Genomic DNA, 27,950 nt, shown 5'->3' on the forward strand with positions numbered 1-27,950 from the left:
AGCTGGTGGGCCCAATATCTCAGTGCTGACCACCTGTCACAGCCAGAAGAGTGTCACCATGCTGGTCTCAGCCAGCATCACTCATCACCATCAGCACTCTCTCCAGCCTCCCAGTCTCCCACTCTAGGCCACACGACCTCAATTCCACCTACTCCCAAACTTCCCAGGTGGCTCAGTGGTAAAGAACCCCCCTGCCAACACAGGGGATGCAGGAGACGCGGGTTCAATCCCTGGGTCAGGAAGATCCCTTGAAGGAGGAAATGTTAACCCTCTCCAGAATTCTTTCTGGGGAAAATCTCATGGACAGAGGAGCCTGGTGGGCTACAGTCCATAGTGTTGCAAAGAGTTGGACACGACTGAGTGACTGAACATACACAGACACACACACATAAAAACACACTACCTACTCCTGCCATTCAAGGTCATCCTTCTTCATCAAGCAGACTGTTAAGAAGTCACTCCCTGCTGAAATTTCTACTCAGTCTCCATATTCACTTTGGCACAGAGTAAACATTGAATCAGTGCTGCTGACAACGACTAAGATGACACACATCCTTTGCCACAATCATTGACCACATCCCCCACTTCATCCAACAAGTATTTATTGTGTGAAGAGTAGTCCTTACCCCCCAACTCCCCCCAACCCTAGAGCCTGTCCTCTACTGAAGGCAAATGACACTATGTATCTGGTAGACAGTGGGCTGAATGCTGATGGTAGCAGCACCAGCCAAGGGTGAAAAGAACACAGAAACCTAGAGGGAGGAAGTGTTTAAATTTTGGGGAAGGGGCAGAAAGGGAATGGGACAGTGGGAGCTGGAAGGCAGCCTCCCCAGAAGACAGGATAGTGAAGAAAGACTAGAACAGCCGCCTGGAGGTAAATGCAGGAAACGCCGACAGTTGGAACAGGACTGGAAATGGGAGGCAGGTGCTTGGGGAGGAGGAGGGGGAAGATAAGAAGGAAACAATGATAGGAAGGGGTCCCCGCTGGAATCTCTATTCATTCCCCAAAGAGAATCCTTCCTAGTATCACAGGAAATCATATCAACCTTCAGTTCAGTTCAGTCGCTCAGTTGTGTCTGACTCTTTGTGACCCCATGAATCGCAGCACACCAGGCCTCCCTGTCCATCACCAACTCCTGGGGTTCACCCAAACTCATGTGCCTCGAGTCAGTGATGCCATCCAGCCATCTCATCCTCTGGCATCCCCTTCTCCTCCTGCCCCCAATCCCTATCAGCATCAGGGTCTTTTCCAAGGAGTCAACTCTTCACATGAGGTGGCCAAAGTATTGGAGTTTCAGCCTCAGCATCAGTGCTTCCAGTGAAAACCCAGGACTGGTCTCCTTCAGGATGGACTGGTTGGATTGCAACCTACCCCCACCCAAAAGAGCCCTGCAGGGTCTGGAAGGGGAAGGAAAGAGTAGCTCCCACAGCAGGAGGGGAAGAAGACCTAGCTCTCAGAGTAGTCTATATGAAATGCTTTTCTCTTCAAAGACCAAACCTGCCCTCTTTAGCGAATGGCTGAGAAGTCGGTTCTGATTAGGTACTTAGAGGCTAGATCAAGCTCCTCAGACAGTTATGTGATAAGAACAGAGTTCAAACACTCAACCTCTAGATAACTTCTCTGTGCCCAACCTCTTTCACTCCAGGAATAGGTGGCTTTGCCAGAGACAATGCCCTTTACTTTTCAGTTAGAATATCTTTGTGTATGTGCATCCTGGCTGCCAGTTGTATTGTGGGTTCAATAGCCTTCGAGGTGTAGCCATGACTGTCCACCAACAAGGGAGCATGGCATTGACAAAGAAGAGCTAATAATGAAAAGGCATCAATCTAATCCTGCTAGGAGCTCCAAGGGCAAATCCTCCAGTTCAGAAGTGAGCAGATCAGCTTTTGTTCTGAGCAATGTGGCTGCAATAATATGCAATAATGAAAAGTAAATCTTCCTCCCAATATAGACACTTAGTTCCTCTTTCCAGAATGAACCAAGTTACCAGTTCTGGAGATGTTTTATGCATAGTGGGCATATACAAAAACACATATTTACATGTATACGTTTTTATACAATATAATTGGTATGCTACCAATTCACAGTTCTACATCTTGTTTTTTAAAAACTCAGCAAAATATCTTGGAGATGATTTTTTATCAGTTCACAGAGAACCAATTCATCCTTTTTAGAGGTTCTATAATATTCCATTACTTGTAACCATAAATTATTATAAAATCCCCTCTTGTTAGTTCCAATTTTTATAACTTTATATATGCATTATTTCACACATGTATGGGTATACCCTTAAGAGGAATTCTTAGAAGAGAATTTGAGGGTGATTTGGGGGGTCAAAAGCAAGTGAAATTTTAAGCTTAATGATTTCCATATTTTTCTCCAGAGGGTTTCTACCTTTACCACACACTATGTCAACATGTGTGTCTGAGTTTATCTCTGAGCTTTCTTTTCCAATCCACTCAGACACTTATTAATGCATCAGCACAGTTTTACAGCTTTAAAGTATGTTTTTGAACCTGGAAAGTCACTTGTCTGTCATCACTCATCTTTTCTAGGATTTTTCCTATCCTTGCTTTTTCCCATTTTAAAAAATAATAATAGCTAACAACGTATTTGGTGTTTACCATGTGCCAAGTACCAGATTTGGCATTTTAAATATATCTGCTTATCCAATCAACACAATAATTCTATGAGGAAGATACTACTGTTATTCCTACTTTTCCCAGAAGAGGAAACGAAGGCACAGGGAGGTTATGGAATTTGCCCGAAATCACACAGCTAGTGACCAGTGCAACTTGAATGGAAACCGAAAATCTCTACCCTTCATCACTTAGCAAAACTGCCTTTTGCGATGGGAGACTTCTTTTGCCATTTTCTAACTTCTTGAATTGAATGTTTAATTAATTTGATTTTCACGACTAATCATCTATTACTGTAAATAATTAAACCTGTGATTTTCCTCTGAGCACTCTCTTTATCTGTAGCCTATAGTTTTAAATATGATAGCTTACCAAGGTGCCAACTTTGCTGATAAAGATTTATATTATAATGTTAAATTTATAGATTAACATAAGGAGAATTAACATTTGTATGATGTTGAGATTTCCCAACCAAGAACTTTCCAACTATCTGATTTTCTTCATATAAACATATATATTTTATTATGATTATTCAGGCATTTTATCTTTTTAAAGATAAAAAAAGTTATTTCAGTGGATATTTTCTTCCACTATGACTTCCAACAGGTTGATGTTGGAACAGAAAACCACAGTTATCTATATCTATTTACTGGACCTTACCTCCAAATTCTCTTATTTCTAATAGTTTTAAGTTTATTTTCATGGGTTTCCCACATAAAAATATAAACAATATTAACTTTTTACCTAATACTCATACTTCTTGCTCCCACATTTACTGTTGGAGAGATGGTAAAAGACACCTTGGTCTTGCTCCTGACTTTTAGTGAGACTTGAAGACTGGAGATACTGGAATAATGTCTACCCTGAGGGTTTACAGAACTACAGAATTTAGAAGTAGGGAAAAAAAAAAAACTACTTAGATAATTGGAAATTATCTTATTTGTTTTATGAAGGTGATTTTGTATGAAAATTTTCTTTGGGATCTGATTTGGTAGTATAAGCAGGTCTACAGTTAAAATATATTTCCTGATATCCAGTTTAAATGCTTCTTTGTTTGATAGTTTAAACATCTTCAATTTTCTGTTGTAAAAGCAACACACATTCTTTAAAGAAAATTTAGAATCTAGAAACAGAGAAAATGTTTTTAGGTGAAGTGGCTGCTCTGGGCTTGGGGGAACGATCCACCACCCACACTGTGGATCCACCTGCCTGCTCCCCCGGATCCACAGCGGTGACCGTGCCTACCTGGGTCTCCTGAGCTGCTGCTGTTCCTCTCGCTCTCCCCGTCTTCCTGGCCATCAGCATTCTGCTGCGTGTGCTGTAGGCTGAGCTTGTGGCAGACCTCGAAGGCCTGCCCCACCGTCCGGACGATTCGCATAGCTTGGCTCTGGGAAGCATAAAGGGAAGAAGAGAATGAAGGATGCGGAGACCCTCTACAAGGACACAAGAAGAGCCGAGGTGGGAGAGGATATGCAGGAGGCAGGCACACAGACACCCGTGAAGCCAGAAGGGAAAGAGATGGAAAAACCTAATGTTGTTTGGCTGTGCACATACTCACAAAGAAGTATGCAAAACCATTTTCCCTTCCCTCAATTACTCCAGAAAATAGAAACTGTCACCGCAGTTTGGAAACAGTCAACTGAATGGACAGATAGCAAAGATTCCACTTGTGGAGTTAGCCCAATTCTACCTAGCAAGTTTGACGACAGTGGTTGAGATGGTTCAGAATTCTTTTGGCAACCATGATCAAACGTTTCATGGGTTCATCACTTGAAGAGTAACTCAGCTGTCATTTTCTTTTTCATGCCAGAAATGGTGGGTTTCCCTGGTGTTCCTGCAGACCATGGGCTGTGAAGATATAGGACTGAAAAGCCACGGTCTAAACAGCAGAACCAGCTGAGGACCAGAGTCCAGATCCCTTGGAACATCACTGGCAGCCAACCATATCTGAGGTGAGCTTCCCAGCCTTGCTCTAAAGACATCGCTCACGGGGTCCATTCCTTTGCTACTTTCTTTCTTTTCATTCTTTATCTTGCTATTTAACCTCTTCCTCTAACTGCCCAAGCATTGTGCTTAACCCTAGCTCTCGGTATCCCACTCCTTAGCTAGGACAGCCGGTAGAGGTTGTTGTTAAGTCGCTCAGTCGTGTCCGACTCTTTGCGACCCCATGGACTCCTGCACTCCAGGCTTCCCTGCCCTTCATCATCTCCCAGAGTTTGCTCAAACTCATGTCCATTGAGTCAGTGATGCCATCCAACCATCTCATCTTCTGTCACCCCCTACTCTTCCCGCCTTCAATCTTTCCCAACATCAGGGTCTTTTCCACTGAGTCAGCTCTTTGCATCAGCTGGCCACAGTTATTGGAGCTTCAGGACAGCAGGGACAGGACAAAAGAGCCTGTTCCTGAAAGGAGTCTTAAGCGGCCCATGCAGGCTAGGAGGAACAACCACACGCAAGACTTTCAGGGCATGGTCTCCAAAGTAGACAACTGATTATGATTTGCTAATTGTTCTGCTTTCACTTTCCTTCAAAGACCAAGAATGAATTCAGTGAGAGCTGTGCAAGGTTTAAGAACTCGGGATGGGAAACTGAAGGTCACTGCTCCTTTTACAAAAGTGGTCCCCAACCATTCTGCCACCACAGACTGTGGAGTATTTCGCTGTGGCTGTCACTCTGCGCCTTGAGTCAAAGATTAATCACATCTTCGATAATCGGACTTCAGGTCAGCTGTGACTACTAGTGACACCATCAGTTCACCCATCACGTTGGGGAAAACAAAACAAAACAAAACAAGCAGTCAAGCAGAGCTTCTCATCAGCAAACCAATTCAATTATAGACAAAAGCAGAGTCCAGTGTTTTGATAGCCTGTAAGGCCTTGTTGAGGGTAAGTGTGTGATTCATTTATGCTTTTCATAATATTGAAATTAGCTCATATTTCTCCATTACTATGCCCAGGAACCCCTAATTGCCTTAGACCCCATGTGTGGAACTTCTGCTCTAATTCACTCTCTGCTAGGTGTTACGTCCCCAAATAGCTACCCTAACTATTTTCTCAAGCCTTCCATTACTTCTATGTCCCCTCTTTTCATTTGAGGTCAGAGCATTCATGTTCATGAAAAGGTATTTTAGCCAATCACCATCATATACCTACTTCAGATCTCAGTCAACTTCTTCTCTTTCTGATGTTTCCCAAACTACTTCCTAGAAGTGACTGTCTTAGAGCTCAAACCCCTTTTAGTCCACAGGGCGAACTCCAGGGATGTTCTTACCTCTTACCTGGAACATCCTGACATGTCTGGATGATGACCACTTCAAGTGAGGCAGGAAGAAAGCAGTAACTTCTGTGGGACCCCCATCACCCAGCGGTGGTCAGAGCCTCTGTCCCTGTATGTCCACACTTGACTTCCCTCTGTTTTCCAAAGGTCAGGCTGAGGCCCTTTCTCCCACCACAGGTTTGTACCATCTGAGAGACAACAACTCCTTCTGCACTGGAAGTTGAGGAGCAGCAGGCACTGGTCTTAAGCAACAAGCCTCCATCTTTCTCATTTCTCAAATATATAAAAAAGTATGATTTAGAGGGCACAGTCCCTGACCAATCCAGACCAAGTGCACCACAGCTTTCCATCTCCTTTGACAATCCAGCTGTGCTCTGATAAGGAGGCTGAGCCGGGAAGCTCAATCCTCGGGTGAAAATGGAGAAGAGTCTGCTCTACTCAAAAGACTTCTCCCCTCCAGGCCTTAGATCTGGTGTTGCTTATTCTCTTTAAGAGAATAAGAGCAGACTGCCTGCCTGTGGTTAATCTTTTACAGCAATGCTCATTCCCAGTTTACTGAACCTTAGAGATGCTATAACCTGCCTACCAAGGACAGCCAGGGTCCATTACAAACAGCCTTGCCCCTTTCACTTCTTCTGACCTTCAGAAATTTTGCTCTTTTATGCATCTTTACAAGTGACAGAAAAGGACAAATTTGGGGAAGTCTAGAAATAAAATACGGTAAGTCTAAATGATATGTAGAGATTGTGTATTTAATTCCATTACTTCCTTATTTTACATAAATTAACCCAGATAAATCATAGTGCATAAGTACCTGCAAAGGCTGAGTTAGTCTTTTCCCAACTGATAATGGGTATCATTATCAGAGACCCAGTTTCCCTCTTAAAAACATATGTGTGCTCAATAGCTCAGTCCTGTCTGACTCTTCGTGACCCCATGAACAATAGCCCTCCAGACTCCTCTGTCCATGGAATTTTCCAGACAAGAATACTGGAGTAGGTTGCCATACAGAAAGTTCCAAATTTACTACTACATCTGTTGCTCTAAAATCTCAGGTTCTCCTAAGGAGGACATGTTACAAATTCCTCCAAGTCTGTAAGTCACAGACACATCCCTTAACTAACTCTTGAGATGATATTAAAAATGGAAGGGTCCTCAAACAAGTGTCCTTGAGTCTGAGGGATAAATCAGAGAAGGGACAGGATTTCTAAACGTGCTTTGGAAGGAAACACACCAATATAAGTAAGAGGATGTAGTTGGTGGGAAATGACTTTTCAGAGGACCTGCCTTTCTCATGCATCAAGCTGACAAGAGATGATGAGATTCACTGAGGACTGAGCATCTGCAGAAACTGGACCCTGGCTCAGATCCCTAATCTCTCACCTTCATCAGGGACCATCATCTGACACACACTCATCAGTCTCAGCCAACTATTTACAAGCCCAGAACGGTTGTAAGGAAGTGGCTGGTCTTAATGCTTAATACTCATATTAATATTTAATATTCTGTGTCTCATTTTCACATCTCAGGACATTTACTGTGATAAGCAACTGGCCCTCGCCTCTATCATCTGATTCCCTGGAAAAAGTGGAAAATGCAGACTTACAGTTCACTGGTCCTGATTTCCCTATGTTAGAAATGACTCCCCACACCCATTTCCTTCCTAGCCTCCCTTCCTCACATTTGCACTACAAAACACCTCTGTAAACTTCAACTGAAAAAGTGAATCACCGATGTTTATACTCTCTCCTTTGCCTCATAGAGGAATAAATATATGGCTAACATATATGAGAGCACCTCCCATAGTGCTTGGCATATACCAAGTGCTCAAGAAATGTTTTATTCTGAATATGGAATTCATTGCACCAAAGGGGAAATAAGACAGAAAACAAACAGTAGTTCAGAAAAGGCTGGGCTACTTTATCAATAACAGAAACATGAAGACATGAAGGGAATTGACTCTTAATGTAGGTAAGTTAGCGTCAAAAGGGCTAACATCATCATCTCTCTGTCCCCATAGCAACAGAGAAGAACTGGGCCAAATCATCTTTGGTCCGAGCTGGAGTGATGGTTTCTGCTGCAAGGAAATTGTTGAGTAAGAGTTCTGGATTGGCACATTCAGGGCTGAATAACGTTTTGATTTATCCTTTACTCCTCTTTAATGTGAAGGCTGTATTTCCACTCACAGTAAAAGGACACAGTAGCATGTTTTATGAAGAGCTCTCTGCATTTGAATACATAATGAAGCCACCCTATCTGCTTCACAGAATGATTATATACATGTAAGAGACTGTCCCTTCCCACTCACCACTCTAGCAGTTAGAAGGGGCTGGAAGACTCCCACTTCTCTCACAATTCTCTCACAACTGCTAGGTGAGTTCAGATGTCTCTTGACTTTGTAGGCTCCTCTTCCTTCACTAGGGAAAAGTCTACTTTCAGAAGATTCTGTATAAGAACCTTGTTGGGGGAGCATTACTTGCAGGTGGCCAGGAGGGCCAGCCCACACGTGGCAGGAGCTCCCATCACTGGAACCATCTGCTCTTCCATGGCCACGCTGGTGCCTGCCCACCAGGCCTAGCCCACGTGCTGACGGGACCTTCTAGCCTTCTAAGCAAGAACACTAGTTCTGCCCGCACCTTGTAATGCAGGAATCACACATGCTGGGATGTACAGTTTATAAACCAGGTCTAATCCAAGAGGGAGAAGGTTTAAGAAAAACCCCTTCCAATGGCCCGCACAGGTCACCAGGAAGCAAGTGCTCACATTTCATGACCTTTGGAAAGCACACTGGGGTTTTAGAGACGTGAAGGTAGCCACGGATGAAGCAGAGCAAATAACCAGCATGTTGGCAAGGCAGCCTTTTTCAGCTCTAGGATATGACCATTCTCTGGAGTTTGCTAGGTTAAAAAAAAAAAAAGCATCATTATACTGTATTATTTCTGTACAAATCCAGTTCAGCATTACATAAGCCACTGAAAGTACTTGGCCACATGGATCAAATCTTCCCGTCCAAAAGCCAGTTTTGTGTTAGCAACTCTAAAGTATCTGTGGACTTTCAGTTGTCAAGATTAGAACGGATATGGCTGCTTTGATGTTTTCAAAGCCGAGAGGGCATATCTAACCTCAGAGCGGTTCTAGGCTGCAGATGGGGTGCACTGAAGCTCATGGGGGTGCCAATTACAGGCAATTTTGTAAGAAGAGGACTGGGTAAGAAGCTGTCTTAGAACTTTACACCATTTACCCAAATGGCACCCAGAAATGTTTCTTTAAATCATCTATTTAATCATATTGACAAAACCTTCTTTCTCCAACCTCAATCCAACACAGAAGTCAAATGCAAGAAATAGCTAGTCTCTTCTGTATGCTTAATGAGGGTACCAACTGTACTGGTAGTCAGCATCAATATCTGATAAACTGCAGCAAAAATCATGAAAATATTAATAACACTATATTCTGAGCGAGAGTGGGCTATCTACTCAAAAGCAGACAAGAGCCTGCGATGGTACCTTTAGAAAGACAGAAACCAGAAGGTTGATTTCTGCATTTTACTGGCCCACAGGAAAATAATGGTCAATCATGATTTTATTTTCTGTTTTCATTTTAAGCCATCTTGTTGTCGGTTGGTCCTTGTAAATCTGGGGAATCTTTTGAGTGCTGCATATATGTAAGGAATGATAATTACTGTTAGTCTTATTCTACAGCTGATTTATTAAATAACTGTGGCAGTGTTCTGAATTTCACTGTCCTGGAAAAAGTCCTCTCTACTTCGTAATTCATGGCAATAAGTAAAGGAGTCATCAGATAAGTAAGGAAAGTGACTAGTGCATGCTAAGTCACTTCAGTCGTGTTCGACTCCGTGCGACCCTATGGACTGTAGCCTGCCAGGTTCCTCCATTCTCTGTCCAGGCAACCATATTGGAGTGGGTTGCCACGTCCTTCTCTGGGGGATCTTCCCGACCCAGGGATCAAACTCATGTCTATTATGTCTCCTGCACTGGCAGGCAGCTTCTTTACCAATAGCGCCACCTGGGAAGCCCAAGGTGACTAGAAGAAGCTCAAAATGTAAGTTGTATATGATGACGATGACAATGACAGGGAAAGAAGAGAAGACTGGGGGCACACCTCCTCCAAGTAAACACCTTTCTTAGTCCACCAGCCCTTTACCCCAGCTTACATCCCCTCCCCTGCCACTCTGTCTCTTCTGAGAACTGGAGATTTATCTGCCAAGTGCGTCTGAATTCTAAGAAACCTCAGCCCAGTAAGTCAGTTCTAGAATAACTCACAGGTTTATCATTCTTGCCATTTATCATGGCCAGAAAGTACAGTGGCCTTCTCTTGACCTTAACACCACAGAATCTCAGCAAAAATAGAACTGAAGTTCATGTTTCTTTAATGTGTTTTTTGAACCTTAGTAAAAGATTTAAGCTTATATCTATCAAGTGATTTCAATCTATAGAATCTGCAATGCTGAAGCAAGGAAATACACCTGAAATTGTACGTAGAGGAAGACCCAATAAACTCAGGCTCTGAACTGAGAAATGGGTTGGGTTTCTGTCTAACAGGTTCTTTAATGGCCTTGATCCTATAATTTGATCAAGGCAATGCCTTGGACACCAGAATACTGCTACTATGAAGAAAGCTTAGTTTCAAAGTAGGTTTACACTTTCAACATTGACAGGAGATAGTAGACCTTATCATTTCCAATGGACTTTTGGGTTTTTCCTTATGCTCTGTTAGTCCATGAACCACAGGAGCATAGAGAAAAGAGGGCCGAGTTACAACCTCAGTACTATCAGTAACCACCTAGATGACCACATGTGAGTGAATTTACTTTTCCAGGTACTGATTTCCTCTCCATAAACAAAGAGTTTTGGACTACATGAATTCTGAGACTTAGGATTTCTGTATTTTGACTTCTCAACTCAACCCCACACTAACATTTAAAATATAAAAAAGAGCCTCCTTCCCTAAATTTAGGACCTATCTCTCCTCCCTAACTTGAACTTGACCAGGAAAGTACTCATTCTTTAGCACATAACTGACATCATCATGCAAAATCCATGGCAAGCCCTTAAGGACACTTTTGTGCTGTGGCCCCTAACCTGATGGTGGCAGTATTACAGGAGGAAATGATTTCTCCTAACCCAAACCAATTGAGCCGTGATTGCAGGCAGAACAGTTTCAAGGAGCTACCCGTGAAGATAATGGGGAGATTCCTGTGGCTCCTGTTAATCACCAGCACTTCACGCACTGATAAGTACCGTCACACTTAGTCAGGGCAGACAGCCACTTCCACCTGGGGCTGGGAGCATATGACAGGAGCGGGACATCCACTACACAGGAGGGGTCAAGACACACACAGAGGCTTCGCAGGAGGCAAAAGGCCTTGCAAATGAATACTGTCATTACATCCCCGAAGGAGGCAAATGGGAAAGCCGTGTTGCTAGGAAGTGTCACTAACACTCCGGGCGAGGAAAAGACCCTCTTCCAACCCTTTGCTGCTGGCGCTGGTCTGAACAGTGCTGGGATCTCCCCACTACAATCCTGGTGATCCCTCTTAGTCACACGGAATTTGTTTCCTGAAGGTCACCTCACTCCACACCCACAGATCAGCATTTCTGGGATGCCTTTCATCTTCTTTGGTAGCTGGAGAAACTCAGACGCAGAGAGGCTCACATATATTTTATGAATTTCATGTAACAGAGGCAAGTGGCCAAAGCTTGGCCTAGGAAGCAGGAAGCTAGGTTCTTATCTCAGGGGCATTGCTGACTTACTGTGTGACCAGAGGTATCTACTTTCCTGGGCCCTCTCTTTCTCCCACTACAAAATGGAGTCAGGATTAACCATACAAAGATATTAAGAGGAAAAAAAGGAAAATCTGTGTCAAAGCGACTTGGACCGTTCAGAGTTAAGGAACTCTTCATACCCCAGTAACAGTTACAGTAGAGTTCATTTACAACTAGACCTTGGAGAAATAGGTTACTCCTCAGTCATGCAATTTCCTGATGAAGATAATAAAATGCAGTGGTGAAGGAGGTAAGCTCCAGAGTCAGTTTCTAGGTATAGTTCTAACTTCATCACTTTTTTTGGGGATGAGGTGGTGGTGGTGTGCTACACGTGGGATCTTAGTTCCCCAACCAAGGATCAAACCTGAGCCCCATGCAGCTGGAACTCAGAGTTCGAACCACTGAACCATGAGGGAAGCCTCTGCACCACTTATTATGAGTTACATCCCTTAAGTCTCCATTTTCTCACCCATAAAACGAAGCGCATCATAGGACCTACAGCTTACAGGGCTGCTGAAGGAATAAAGATAATTTAAATGAAGAGTCTAGGACAGTTACAAGCACATAGCAAGTAACCCAAACTGACTGGATATTGTTTATGTGCTTAGTCGCTTAGTCGTGTCCGACTCTTTGCGACCCCATGGACTGATGCCCACCAGGTTCCTCGGTCCATGGGATTTCCCAGGCAAGAATACTGGATGGAGTAGGTTGCCATTTCCTTCTCCAACCGGATATTATTTGACTTAATAATATAAGGATGGATAATATAGAGTAACAGATGAATGGCTGATAGTATATTATCTCCCTACAATATTCTGCTACCTAACTTCTGATGAAGGCCCAACTGAAAAAAATCAGCTCAAGATTAAAGTTCCAAAGACGAGAACCACATTGGCTATAGGGGTAACTAAAGGAAGATCCATAGGTATAAATGACCATGGTGCTGGCAGCCAGGTGCAGGGAGGTGATCTACCAGGCAATTTGAGAATCTGACCCATATTATTAACTATAGAAGAGACAATCACATTTCCCACAGTGAACTATAAGGTAAGGATGACCCACACGAGAAGCCCATCATGGGAAATGCCATGAGGACACACTGGGGACATGACATGATGTGAAGAGCAATAACCAAGCCTTAACATAGCAAGGAGCTCATAGAAGGTTTCTCTACACTATGATCAACATAAAGGCTCTGGAGAACACCCAGGTCCACTGGCTTCCAGTCAAGAGACCTCCCCATGTGTGCTCAGTCGCTTTAGTCATGTCTGACTCTTTGCAATCTCATGGACTGTAGCCTGTCAGGCTCCTCTGTCCATGGAATTTTCCAAGCAAGAACACTGGAGTGGGTTGCCAGGCCCTCCTCCAAGGGATCTGCCCAATGCAGGGATTGAACCCGCGTCTCCTGTGGCTCCTGCATTGCAGGAGTTCATTCTTTACCGCTGAGCTAGACAAGAGAGCTCCCTACTGACCCACAACAACCAGAAACAACCCTACCAGACACACTTACTCAGGGTATTTAGTCCTTTCCCCCTCACCTCTTAAGTATTCCTACCATTTGCCAATTAAAACTCCTTCCCAAGCTAACTATTATCTCTCCAAATCAGAAATGCTTTATAAGAGAGGAAATCACCAGATCTGGAGACTACCCAGGGTAAGCTTGCAAAACCTTGCAGATGTGGTCCCACTCCTCCCCAACTCTGTTTCCTTTGCAGAACAATTAATTCACTTTTCTTTCCTGGCGTGGAAACCAGCCCTTCCACCTATAGTTCAGCAGCAATGGGGCTCACAGCCCAGGCTGTCTGTAAACAGTTCCTTCAGCCACGTGGCTACAGGCCAACAAAGGGCCTGAGAACCAGCTCGGAAGAGTTACAGTCTCAGTGGGTGAGGGCAAAAGGGACAGAGAAAATAAGAGAGCCAGAGGTCAGCATTAGCTCGGAGACATGGACAAAACTGGTGTGAGAGGGAACCAGATGACTACTCCTTTGTCACTCGGTAATAAGAACTTCATTCTGTGCTTCTCTTCAAGATCAAAGTTCCAGTGGGCATCGTTCTTAGACTCAGGTTTTGGCAGAAGGACTGGACGATCCCACTGTGTTTGCACTGCTGTACCAGATCAGATGGCAAAGCAAATATAACGATCTCCCTTACCTAGAGTTCCTGCTCAAAATCCTGTTGTTCTATATGTCTCCCTGATTCTAGCCAGTCAGTGCTTATCCATGGGACCTTGGGCAAGTCATTTAATCTTTCAATTCACTTATCCCATGAAAATTACCATTTTAACTTCTTCACGTGGGTTTTTGGAAGGATCTAGTAAGATTAAACATTAAAGGACTCTGTAAATTAAAATATGGTATTTGTAACTTTAATATAAAGTCCCAGATCCACACAGTCCGGTCGCTGGAGAAAACTAAGAGTACAGTGGAGCACTCAAAATGAATGACAGGGAATCCTAGTCTTTGTTTCTGTTGAGGAACCCTGCAGACGATCCGGTCTGTAAGTCTCAGGAACACTTTGCATTTCCTTTCCTTCCTTCCGAGATCCATTACACTTCAAAACCACACAATTGCTTTTCCCTCTCCCAACCCCTAAATTCTCATCTCCAGTCCCTCTGGCTTTTCTTTCTGTCCTTCTCCTTCTGGTAGGGGAAGCACACTGATTGAAACGGCCCACCCTGGCCAGGCACCGTAGTAACCATTTGCATGAATTGTTTTACGACAGGAGGTCCTGGTAAGGAACACGGAACTAATACGCCTCCACCAACCACAAGAGTTCAGGAAAGGTCAAAAGGAGACACCACATGTCCGACCACCTCCCAGAATCCTTCGCTCTGGCATCCATCTTGGCTGAATAAGGCGTGTACCACCAGGAAGGACTCTGAGTCAGAATGGTTGCCTAAAGACAACCCAGAAACTAATCCCATCATCATAAAACCCCAGACTGCAAGCCTCTTGCAGGGCTGTTCTCCTGGGTTCCCTTACCCTACTGCTCTCCACCCGGGTGCCCTTTCCCAGTAAAGTCTCTTGCTTTGTCAGCACATGTGTCTCCGCAGACAATTCATTTCTAAGTGTTAGACAAGAGCCCAGTTTCGAGCCCTGGAAGGGGTCCCCCTTCCTGCAACACTTCCTCCTCTTTCTATCAGTTCTTTCATATCCTACTTTCATTTTTTCCCCTTCTCAACTGTACTATTACCTAAAGGTGTAATCTGGCAACCTGCCCTTTCTTCTGTCTACCTTTCCAGTTCTGGCTCTTTCCCTTCGATTCCACCATTTGCATTAAAAAGCCTGAGAATAGGTGGGTTAAGGGCACACATCTCCTTAAAGGAAGAGGCTGAATCAGCAAAGTATAATTTTCTTTGTGGAGCCAGGGTGGGAGATGGGACATACATAATATTACAGTAAATCCCGACCCTATTGTGTTTTATTCTTATTATTCCCACTTGGCACAGTATCCACCGATCTATTGAAGATGTCTTAGGACATAAGATGCATTAAGATGTCACACGGCATCGAAGAAGGGACAAGCAGGAGAGAATTCAGAAGTAGTCCTCATAGAAAGTCAGGGTCACTAATTTGTGTCTAGAGTGGTAAGAATCTTACCATTCCACCTTTACCTGTCAGGGACCTTACAGACACAAATAGTACTTTCCAATTCTCTTCTACAGAAAAGTAATTCCTAGGACATTAACACATATACATGGAAAAAATATGATTTCATGGCCAATTCAGTTTGAGAAATGCTAGGTTAAAGCTAAAGGGATTTCTCTAACTTAGGACTTTCTAGCCGGAGAAAGCAATGGCACCCCACTCCAGTACTCCTGCCTGGAAACTCCCATGGATGGAGGAGCCTGGAAGGCTGCAGTCCATGGGGTCGCTGAGGGTCGGACATGACTGAGCGACTTCACTTTCACTTTTCACTTTCATGCATTGGAGAAGGAAATGGCAACCCACTCCAGTGTTCTTGCCTGGAGAATCCCAGGGACGGGGGAGCCTGGTGGGCTGCCGTCTATGGGGTTGCACAGAGTCGGACACGACTGAAGTGACTTAGCAATAGCAATAGCAATAGGACTTTCTAGCACATTTAAATTAAATAGTTTTAATATGTTAAATGTTAACATATTTAATGTTTTGGATGGTAAATGTTTTACAGGATACGTTTTAGGAAATGCTTGTTTTGATGCCCCTCCTTATTTTATAGAGAGGGAAGCTGAGACCCAAGGGGGATACTGAGCCTCCTAACATAATTCAGGGGTCCAGGAGAGAAGAGGGGTTACAGCCCATGTTTCCAAACCCCAGTTTTGTGCATTAGACTCCTGGAGGCATGATAGAGAGGAACCCTGTCTCCACAGAACTGCAAAAGTTGCATTTACTCAAGCATCAAGGTTACTGTACCAAAATAACCATCCAGGACAACCAACATCACAAAGTCTAACTAGATCCCACCATGTCATATTTGGAGGTCACTGATCAGAATACAGAAGTATGATGCAGGGTGACTTCAGTGAGTGGCAACCTTCTTTCCTACCACACACCAACATGAGCATCACTCCTGGAGCTGTCTGCCTGCTGCGTTCCAGAGCACTTTTCCAGTGGCTGAGATCTCTCCAGTTGTTTGCATACAACTAAGTACCAAGTTCAAATGAAACTAAAATTGAAACTAAAAGAGAATTTCATTGTATACAAGCAATGACTGACTACTGAGAGAGGTGCCCTATATCTTGCATTCAAATAGCCACCTCCAAATCTTGCCTCTCCATCAACAGGGAGACAGGTAAATGTTGGGAACACTCTGCTTCCATCAGAGGATGAGATGACCAATGACGGCCCCTTTACCTTCTTCTTGGATTTAAAGACGTTACACCTGAAGATATTGCTGGCACCATCTCGAGCGATATAGCTGAAGATCTTCAAGTCCTGGGAATCATGAGAGACGTAGAAGATCCTACAGGGAGAACAACAGAAAAATGCACTGAAAATGGCTCAAGTTCAAATCTCCAACAAGCAAACTTCTGTTTAAGGACACCCTGCAGACAGAGCTCCAATCAAGTTCTTAGAGAAGGCCTCCTTCCGATGAAAGCCACAATGCAGGAGGTACCTTCCGCAAGCTGTACAAATACTGATGTTCCGTGAGTGACCTCCAGAGGCTGATGGGTGGACATGGGTAGGATGTGGACCCCACGCTAGCACTGGGCAGTACATCTTTCCTGGTAACTTGTAGGTTACAGGAAAAAATCATTTCCATCCTTATCAGAGCAGTAAGTCTGCTTCTAATCCAGGGAAATGTTGGGAGGTTTCCTAATACCTCCAAATGAAAAGACTTAGGGAACCAGCAATGCTAACCACATAGGGAGAGACTAAGACACTGTTTCATTATCTAGGTCCCTTGGTGACAGCTAATCCACTTTCCATCCCTCTCCATCAGGCCGAGGCATCCATGTATTTATTCCATCAGTCAGCCAATCCCCCAGAGTGCACACTGGGGGCCAGGCACTGTCCCAGCAGCCAGAGGTACAAGTAACAGGACAGAAAAAAGCCCCCGGAATTCATGGAGCTCATAGGCAGGAGATATCAATAAACAAATAGAAAATGAGTGGCACAAAGAAATGAAGAAAAGGAAGGGGCAGAGCATGGGGCTGCTATTTCAGAACACACGCAGAGAGGCAGAGACCTAATGTGAGAGCGTCTGTCACAGCACCACGTGGGCAAAAGCAGGGCAGGAAGAGGGACAACAAGTTTTAAAGCCCACTGGTGTTGATAAGGTGCTCTCAGAGTTCAAGGAGTGGCCCGAAGGTCAGCGTGGCTCAAGTCGAGGGAGTGTGGTCAGTGACAGGGTCAGGGGATCCGTCAAAGGCCAGGGCACAGGAGGCCCTGAAGGTCAGGGGCTGTACTCCAAGTGAGATGAGAAGCCATCCGAGGTTATGGAGCAGCAGACTGCCTGCCTGATGCTTTCGACTCAAGAATCTGTCCAGCTGCCATGGGTGGGAGGCGGGGGCGGGGGCAGAGGCAGAGAAAAGGCTGGCAAAAGGTAGAATCAAAAGCAAGGCCCCAAGTGCTGGCTCTCAGATAGACCTGGGCCGGGGTACCACCAGAAATGCCGAGTCTGAGAGCTGTTAGCATGGGGCAGGGGAGGGGAGTCTCAGGGGTATGTCAGAGGAGCTGATCTAGGGTGACCCAAGGAGAGTGTTGCTCTTTTTTAAAAAATTTTAACTGGAAGATAATTGCTTTAAATATTGTGTTGGTTTCTGCCATATATCAGCTTGAATCAGCCATGTTCCAGATCAACCTCCTGGGACCACATCATTTCCAAAAAATATCTTTTTCTCATTGAAAACACAACTTTTCTATCCCAGGATTTCACAGGCCTGGCATGTGCTGTGTAGCACATACTCAGTGCTGTGTAGCAGAAAGAGAATGGAATTTAGAGTCACAGTCACAGCTCTGCCCCTTACTATTTATTATTATAAGGTAAGCAGGGTTTCCCAGGTGGTGCTGGAGGTAAAGAACCCACCTGCTCATGCAGGAGACATAGAGACACAGGTTCGACTCCTGGGTCAGGCAGATCCCCCGGAGAAGGAAATGGCAACCCACTCCAATTCTTGCCTGGAGAATGCCACAGACAGAGGAGTGTGGCAGGCTACAGTTCACAGGGTCACAAAGAATTGGACATGACTGAAGCGACTTAGCATGCACACAAAAGCCATGTAACCTTCAGAGGTTCAGTCTTCTTATCTATAAAATGGGACTTTTTACAGTGACACCTTGCAGTGTTATTGGGAAGATCAAATAACAAGTAAAGTACCTTTTTACTTCTTGCTGATATAGCCTCTAAGTAGTCTTTTTACTGAGATTCCGACAAAGGACCCCAAGAAGTGTGAAGAAAAAATCCAAATTCACCCTGAGAACTTTCTTTGCTGAATTCCACTAAAAGTCACTTCAGTTCATCTCACATGTCCACCAACTTCAAACAACACTGAAATTGAGGTTATTATGTTTATTTAATATGGCTTCTAAGAAAGCTAATCTAACGTTAGGGGGCCCACACCACAGAGCACTGATCCTTCTAATGATGCCAAAGTGTCCTCCTAACACCGAAGGGACAAGCCAACAGCTGCATCTCAGCATATCCTATGAGCTCCTGGCCCACCCAGACATGCCCTCCTGATCTTCTCTCAAGCTTCAAATTCATCACACCTCCCCCAACTAATCCTCTCCCCTGCATTCCCCAAGCAAGCATGGCCTTCCTCCCCCCAAGCCCTCTCTTTTTATTATTTGTATGTTATTTAATGTTTGCTTAATCCTTAATGCAAAACCGTCCAAATATTTACAAACTCTTTTAACAACTATAAATAGGCAGTTTTTATGCAGTCAATTGCATTTTTCCAAATGTTTAAGCATAGACTGTAACCATAAGTCTAACACAGCAAATTTTCTTAAGTCTTTTAAAAATGCACTTAAAGTAACACAATGATTACAAAATCTTTTTTATACCCGAATCAGCTTTTAAAAATTCACGTCATGGCTTAAAATGTAGCTTTATCTTTTTACTCTTACACAGAAGATTTGTTACATGCAAACTAAAGAATTTCTCAGCTTTACTCCCTCCCTCATATTCTCTTTTTTAAAACTCTTTTCTACTTATTTCTTGTCTGTGCTGGGTGTCTGTTGCGGTGCACGGGCTCTCTGCTGCTGCATGTGGATTTTCTCCAGCTGTGGCGAGTGGCCGAGCCCCCTCTTGATAAAGGGTGCAATGTCCACTCAAGCCAGAGACCTGGGTAACACCCTCAACTCCTTCCTCCTTTGTTCTCCCATATCTGTCATCATGACCAGGTTCTCTGCAGTCCATCTCCTGACACATCTCTGAAATGTTTTTTTCTTCAATCTCACAGTATCGCCTTGGTCCACAGGTCCTTACTATTCATCTAGAGTCTTGCAACTCACCTAGGGTCTCTCTGCTTCCCACTTCACCTACTGCCAACCCACTCTCTATTCTGCTTCCTGGTATTTCCCTTTAAAAACCAAAGGCTTCCTACTGCCCTCAGGATAAAGCCCAAACTCCTCAGCATGGAGTATCTACGTTTCTGCTTTCATCCCTCTCCAGAGGCCTGACCTACATAGCTCTTCAGGACTAGTTGCATACAGCTGCCTGCCTCCGCATCTGTGGTGACATCTTTGGCATCCTTGAAGACTTGCTTCAGAGAAGGCTTCCCTGCCCACATTGCCCCCGAATCTGAGCTGCTGACACCCCTGGGCTCACCTTTACCATAGCCCATATCTCACATTATGATGTTTACACTGAAGCTTCTTGAAGGAACCAAGGACCACACCTTGGTACTCAGGTGCCAGCACAGTGACTGGCACAGAGGTTCCTAACATCTGCGTAGGAGGGGAGACAGGCATCCTTGCTGTCGTTAATAAGCACCCATAATGTACTCTGCTTGGCTATTCATTTTCCCCCCAGAAAACAGGTCCTGTCAGTTCAGATGCGTCACACATAAAGCTCCTCTGATTCTTGAGTTTTTCATTTATTATTACATAACACCCCAATGGAAATGGCAACCCACTCTAGTATTCCTGCCTGAAGAATCCCATGGACAGGGGAGCTTGGCAGGCTACAGTTCATAGGGTCGCACTGAGTCGGAGATGACTGAGCACATGTACAGGAACCTAAGGACTGAGAACTAGAATTAAAATGGACAGAGCAGACAGGAAGGCAGATGCACATGCCAACAAGACGCAGAGACATGGAAGGCACTCAGGTGGTAGCAAGCTAGTATGAACTCTACCTTTGTAGACTAAGCATGTTTTTGGCAAACATGATGACAGCCTGGGCATGAATGAAGCCAAGCTCTTTGAACTAGAGCTCTTTGGAGACAGCTCTGTCATATCTGAGATCAGAAATTTAATGTGTAAGTTATTAAAAGCCTGGAACCTCTAGCTAACCAAAAAGCCAAATAGTTAAGAGCTTGGAAAAATATCCACCAATACAATCAAGAAGCAGGAAGTTTTCCCATGTGACCTCATTCACCCACAAATTAACAGATCAACAAATTAAGGGTTCAGGTCCAAATTTCTAAATCTACAAAATATACTCCAAGAAGCCCTATTTCTTCATACTTTGGTTTTAAGAACTGTGATTGTGCGAGTGTGTGTGTGTATGTGTGTGTTGTGGGTGGGACATGGTTGTTGCTCAGTCACTAGGTCGTATCCAATTCTTTGCAGCCCCATGGACTACAGCACACCAGGCTGCCCTGTCCTTCACCATCACCCAGAGTTTGCTCAAATTCATGTCCATTGAGTTGGTGATGCCATCCAACAATATCATCCTCTGTCGTCCCCTTCTCCTCCTGTCTTCAATCTTTCCCAGCATCAGGGTTCTTTTCCTAATGAGTTGGCGCTTTCCACCAGGTGGCCAAAGTACTGGAGCTTCAGCTCCATCGTCAGTTCTTCCAATGAATATTCAGGGTTGATTTCCTTTAGGATGGACTGGTTGGATCTCCTTGCAGTGCAAGGATTCTCAACAATCTTCTCTAGCAACACAGTTTGAAGATATCAGTTCTTCAGTGCTCAGCCTTTTTTTTTGTCCAGCTCTCACATCCATACATGACTACTGGAAAAACTATAGCTTTGACCATATGGACCTTTGTTGGCAAAGTAAAATCTCTGCTTTTTAATATGCTGTCTAGTTTTACCATAGCTTTTCTTCCAAGGAGCAAGGGTCTTTTGATTTCATGACTGCAATCACCATCTGCAGTGATTTTGCAGCCCAAGAAAATAAAGTCTGTCACTGTTTCCATTGTTTCCCCATCTATTTGCCATGAAGTGATGGGACAGAATGCCATGATCTTTGTTTTTTGAATGTTGAGTTTTAAGCCAGCTTTTTCACATCTCTCTTTCATGAACTTCCTCAAGAGGCTCTTTGATTCCTCTTTGCTTTCCATCATTTGCCATAAGGATGCTGTCAACTGCATATGTGAGGTTATTGATATTTCTCCTCACAATCTTGACTCCAGCTTGTGCATCATCCAGCCCAGCATGTGCATCATCCAGCCCAGCATGAACTGACTCACTGGAAAAGACCCTGATGCTGGGAAAGATTGAAGGCAGGAGGAGAAGGGGACGAAAGAGGATGAGATGGTTGGATGGCATCAGTGACGCGATGGACATAAGTTTGAGTAAGCTCCAAGAGTTGGTGACGGACAGGGAAGCCTGGCATGCTGCAGTCCATGGGGTCACCAAGAGTCAGACGCGACTGAGCGATTGAACTTAACTGAACTGAAGATCTTACTGGTTTCCTCGGTAGCTCAGCGGTAAAGAATTTACCTGCAATGCAGGAGACATGGGTTTGATTTCTGAGTTGGGAAGAATCCCAGGAGAGGGAAATGATAACCTACTTCAGTATTCTTGCCTGGGAAATCCCATAGACAGAGGAGCCTGGTGAGCTCCACAGGGTTTCAAAAGAGTAGGATATGACTGAGTGGCTAAACAAAAGCAAAAGATCTTTTTACATTTATTCTAACTTCAAATTTCTTATAATTTCTTGGCATTATTTCAAAATATGCATAGAATTGTAATTTTCACTCAGTAATGAAACTATACGCTTTAAAGCCAAAACAATAGAATTTTCTGCAGATTATGTTCATAAACTTACCAAAAATAACTGAAATATAAACAATATCTTGGAGGAATTGGACTTGGGGTTTATCATCACGTTGGAATTCAAGTTGCCAAACTGATAAAAACCACAAGACCCACCACCAACCCCTGCCCCCACTTCCTTGACTATTAATCAATAAATAAATGTGTTTCTCTTAGGAAAATAGAAAAAAAGTTGGAAAACAGAGTAGAAAGATACCTATGTAATCATCAGATGTGTCCAACCCAGCACCCCTGTCATTCAGCATTTGTCAGTGATGGGCAATTCACTCTTGTTAGAGTATCCATTCCTCCTTTCTGAGGGCTTCTAATTACTTGGGAATTTCCCCTTATACTGATTAGAAATCTACCAACAGGAATGCAGTAGAGAGAAATGGCTGAAAACACTGTCCTTGGTGTAGGACAGACAGGGATTATAGCCTCAGGCTCTGCTACTTATAGCTGTGAGATCCTGGTCATTATCTTGATTTCCTCATGGCTCTTCACTTGAGAAGTGGGGGTAATCATAGTACTATACCTCATCCATGAGGTTTAAAAATTAAATGTGTACAGAAAGATCAGCTTATAGCAAATATTTAGTAAATGGTAACTGCTGTTAATACTGACATACTAATGCCCTAGTTCTGTCTCAGAGAACAAAGCTAATCCTTCTTCCAAGTGGTGACCATCTGAACATTTGGAAACCATCACCATATTTATATTTATTCTTCTCATTTTTCCTCTTCAAGAGTTCCTCGACCAGTCCATTTTCTAGATTACTTATTGCTCTGGTAATAAAGAGCACAGGCTCTGGGTTGAGAGATTTGGGTTGAAGTCTTAGCTTTGCCACTTCCTAGCTGTCGGCGTTATGCAAATTACTCAGTCAGCATTACTCTTTCATTCCTCATCTGAAATAGGTGAATTAATGATCTCTTCATAGTATTAACTCCCCTCCAATATTTAGCATAATGCCTTAACACACGATGAGTTGTTTGCTTAGTAAATATGATCTCCATCTTCCTTGTTAACCTTTTCTGTATATACACTCCAATTTACCAATGACTCAAAATATAGTTTACAGAACTAAATGCATATTCCTAAAGGGATGAGAACACCACAGAGTGAATCTGGATACTTTCTATGCCCTAGAACTGAATTTTTAGCAAAGCCTCTCTGATCTTTTTTTTTTCTTTAGTTATAGCATCTCACTGCTTATTCACATTGTGATCACCTCAACACTGGAAGCTAATTTGCACAACTGCTCTCAAGGCAGATTTCTTAAGCATATCTGGTAATTGGTTTTGAGGACTGGCTCAGAGTGATCACTATTTCTTTTTCCAAGCTCTCACAGATCATCTGCTTAATGATCTCTTCTAGAATTTTGCCCAGGGGCAATGACAAGTTCACTGATCTGTAATTCCTAGACCCAGATTTTCCTTTTTTCTGACAAGTGAAATGTCTTATTCTTGTAATCTCACATCTCATCTATTCCTCATGACTTTGCAAAGGTGACCAAGAATGACTTGTACTCACATCCTTTAGGAGCCCAGGTCCTAAGTGAGCAAGGCCTGGACACATTTAAAGGAGGGAGGGAGGGACACCTGCCTATTTCATCATGGTTTTTGAAATTCTTCCATTTTCAAATCACCTATGTTCTAGCGTTTCTAGTTTGAAGATCCAATAGTTCTCTACTTGAGGGAAAACAATAAAAAGAAAAGACATGGTTAGAACAAAGCAACTTCAGAACTTCTCTTTGTCATGCCAACTTCTCTTTTCTAATTTTTTTTATTGAAAAATAATTGCTTTACAGAATTTTGTTGTTTTCTGTCAAATCCCAACATGAATCAGCCATAGGTATACATATATCATCATCAGCCTTTTCCATGAGCCCAGTGCATTCAGAATTCCTCTGCACTTATACTTGACTTTAAGCTCTGCTTTTGATACTTCTCAAAGGACATTATATGAAAATGTAGGTAGTCACGTGATTCTTCTTCACGGTCTCACCTTTATGGACCCAGTTAGAATCTTAAGTTCTCACTTCTTATTTCCTGAGGTCATAATCTTATTCTGTTATCATTCCTCTCTCTGAAAGTTACACACTCTAAAATGCCATGGCCATGTACCACCCCCAGCCCAGCGTTAGTATCCTGCCCCTATCTCCCCTCATCTCCATGGGGACTGCTGGCTGACCTCTCAACCCACTGGCCACAGAGAATGGAAAGGGTTTTGAGTCACCTGGAACATTTCCTAAGTCCACATCCATGCTCCCCTATCTAAGACCCACAGACACAGAGCTCCACAGCGAAGTCTCCAAGCTGCCTTCTGCTCAAAACCTGCCAGGTCTGATCTAGCCAGCTGGGACCCGACACAGCAGAAAGCACGGGACCTCAGAACAGAGGATCGAGACCTGCCTTGGGCCCAGGCAAACTCTTTTCCTTCTCTCAGCCTTCTTCCCTAATCCATAAAGTGAGAGCAATAAAACATCTTTCAGAGTGGCTGTAAACTTCTGGGCTGGACAAATTCTGAAAGTGGATGAGATGGTAGATGGACAGACATTCTATAACTCATTGCACAGATACTTTAAAACTGTGGAAATAACCTTGGAGACAGCAAATGGAAGAACAAAGAGAAATCATCACTGTTTCCCCAATATCACCACTCTCTGGGGGTTGTCCAGTTTAAACATGGAGCAGAGATTTTTCTTTTAAGGTCCTGGAAGGCAGGGACATCCTTATCCCACAAGGACACATGGAAACAAACCAGGATTAAAAAGATAAGCTGCCAAGTAACTAGTAGATGGTGAAGACTGAACCCAGCGGAGTCTTAAGGTAAACCTCTGGAGGAAGCAGCAGCATGATGTGAAAATGCAGAGGACGGAGACCAGTGAGTGTGGCACAGCCATGAAGCCACGGTCCTGGGAAAACCCAGCTTGGCTTCTGCCCATGGGAGTAGTGATTCCCTGAACAGTCCAGCCTGTGGCATTTCTGTGGGTCCTCCAAAGGAAGGTGTTACCTTCAGATGGCCTGGGGAGAATGTTAGAAAAGGCAGTGGTCTGGAGGGAGGACTCCAACGCTTTACTAATAGAAACAGACCAAAGAAACCTAGAGCAATGAGCAACCCCTCCCCCTCCCCCCAGCCCGTGCATGCTGCCTGAACACTGGTGTGTTTTTCTCTCTTCCTACCCAGTCCTGGAGCATTCATACAGCTTCACACTTCTGTCCCTAGTCATCATTCCTTTCCCTTTGTCTCTTATTTTAATCTAATCTTTAGATAAAATTGCCTTTCATTTTGATCGTTTTTCTTGTTGCTGCTTTGGTCTGATTATCTTTCTCTCCCATTGTATGTCCAGGACCCTTTATCATGTTGGCTGGTTTTCTTTTTTTTATGGCTGGTTGTCTTTTATCAGCAGTTAATTCAATATTCCTCTTCCTCATCCCTCAATTTAGCCATTCTTGATTTCAGTACTGGGCTCCATTAGACTTACCTTTCTCTGGGCTGCTATTTGTCATAAAGGTACGGCGATTGACTCAGGATATGGTGCCACAGTCCCTCATGGAACTGGTCTCCTTACTTCACGGCTGTCTGAGGCGTAGGGGTACATTGTACAAGATCCTCCTGCAGCCATAGCTGTGCCATATCTCACCGACCTGCCTCACACAGTGTGATCTGGAAAGAAGCCTGGGATCCTCGGGCTAAGAGAGACCTCATGCTGCTGCTGCTGTTGCTGCTAAGTCGCTTCAGTTGTGTCCGACTCTGTACGACCCCAGAGACGGCAGCCCACCAGGCTCCCCCATCCCTGGGATTCTCCAGGCAAGAACACTGGAGTGGGTTGCCATTTCCTTCTCCAATGCATGAAAGTGAAAAGTGAAAGTGAAAGTGAAGTCTCGTCCAACTCTTAGCGACCCCATGGACTGCAGCCTACCAGACTCGCCCATCCATGGGATTTTCCAGGCAAGAGTACTGGAGTGGGGTGCCATTGCCTTCTCCGAGAGACCTCATGAGACAGGCCCATCTACACAACTGCAGGTGGAGAAATTCAAGGGTCACAGCTGGTTTCTAAGGTTTCTTCAAGACATAACATTATAAACATGTCTAAATTATTATGACAACTCTCTAGTGTGCACCTAGAATAAGAAGTAAGCAATCAATTGAATTTTATTTATTTATTTTTCCAGTGGAGCCAGTGGGCTTCCACGGGCCCGGCCCGTGCCCCAGACCCCCAAGGTCCACCATTGGGCTGGGCGGGCAGTTCGGGGGCTTTGGTTTGTGGCCCTCCCACGCAGCGGGTGGGGTCAACCCCGGGCCCAGGGGCCGTCAGCTCAATTGAATTTTAAAACCTAGTGAGAGCCAGACAAATACACATTTATCTTTTGAAAGTCTAATTAAGGCACCCTCACGTCCTATCTCAGCATTTAATTTATGTTTTAATTCCACAGCTGTTAGAAGTGCTTTCTTATGCCCCCACAAAATCTCTCCTGGTTTATTTGAATCAACCACAAACCACCATATAGCAATTCTAAATGCCAAGCACTGTGATAAGTTAATTTCTTCTTGCTTGCTACTTGACAAGTAGGCAAAAAACAGGCCAGTGTCCTCACAAAACCACAACAATCCTTTCATACACTTCAAGGCTTTAACTTCTCTGCAACACTGGTCATTTCTACAAAATAACTGTCACCTGCTGTTGGCTTTCGAAGACCAAATCTGTTTATACAGGCTGCCCATTCTCTCTCCTCTGCTTCTGTGTTATCTAGGTCTGCACATGTGGCATGTTCATGTTCCCTGGGGTCAGCCATCCTTCCTACACTTATGAGGATGCTCAGGCTTCCTGAAGGCTCTTGCTCAGAGACACAGCTTTCCTCCCAGATCCAGGGAGCAGAGAAAACACCAGCCCACACAAATACGAGGGTGATGCTTTGACTGGTATGTGCTTGGGGAGCCTTCCTTAGAAAGCTGCATCCTCCTCTTCTTTCCCCATGAACAATTTGTCCTTTTGCTTCTAAGACAGTGAATACTGCCCTTCTTTTAAGTGGTATGTGGAGAGAAAGGTCAGGCATAAATCTTCCCAATGCAAAACCAATCATAATCAAAAGTTCACATCCTTCCTGATCCACTCCCCTGTTGTCCTTGAGATCCTTTGGTTTCACGGAATAAAAGAACGGACAAAACAGAGCCGCAAAGCCTCAGTTGAGTTGCCAGCCCTTCTCTGAGTTCTGAGCTTTAGTTCTCTCAACTGCAAAATGGTATGAGAAGAGTCTCACAGGATTGTTATGTGAATCAAATGAAATGATTTATATACAATGCTTGGCACATAGTAGGCAATCAAAAAAATCTTTACTAAACTGAAATAAACAAGAATATTTGCTAATCTCACGTTTCTCTCTTGAGTGCCGGGCACTGCTCAAATCACACTACATGTAAAAACTCACTTGATCCTCACAACCTTATGAGATAGGTACTACTACCAGCCTCCATTCAGCTGATGAGAAAACAGGCAGCTTAGTCAACTTTATCAGGTCACGCAGCTTGTGTATGCACGTGGGCTAAGTTGCTTCAGCAACCCTATGGACTGTAGGCTGTCAAGCTCCTCTGTCCATGGACTTTTTCAGGCAAG

The 27,950-nt window shown here is 44.0% G+C and overlaps 1 protein-coding gene across 4 annotated transcripts in view; it reads right to left on the reverse strand.

Annotated features, from left to right (window-relative positions):
- C3H1orf226 (chromosome 3 C1orf226 homolog) overlaps positions 1 to 27,950 on the reverse strand; it is a 360,848-nt gene that overhangs the window by 50,427 nt on the left and 282,471 nt on the right. For all 4 annotated transcript variants that reach the window (XM_019986989.2, XM_019986985.2, XM_070782767.1 and 1 more), the window contains 2 exons: positions 16,535 to 16,643; positions 3,886 to 4,027 (listed from right to left, as the gene is read on the reverse strand). In XM_019986989.2, coding sequence (XP_019842548.2) covers positions 3,886 to 4,027; positions 16,535 to 16,643 — 251 coding nt within the window. The remainder of the gene's footprint in view (positions 1 to 3,885; positions 4,028 to 16,534; positions 16,644 to 27,950) is intronic.

This window comes from Bos indicus, chromosome 3 (genome assembly GCF_029378745.1).
Source record: "Bos indicus isolate NIAB-ARS_2022 breed Sahiwal x Tharparkar chromosome 3, NIAB-ARS_B.indTharparkar_mat_pri_1.0, whole genome shotgun sequence".
Classification (NCBI taxonomy): domain Eukaryota; kingdom Metazoa; phylum Chordata; class Mammalia; order Artiodactyla; family Bovidae; genus Bos; species Bos indicus.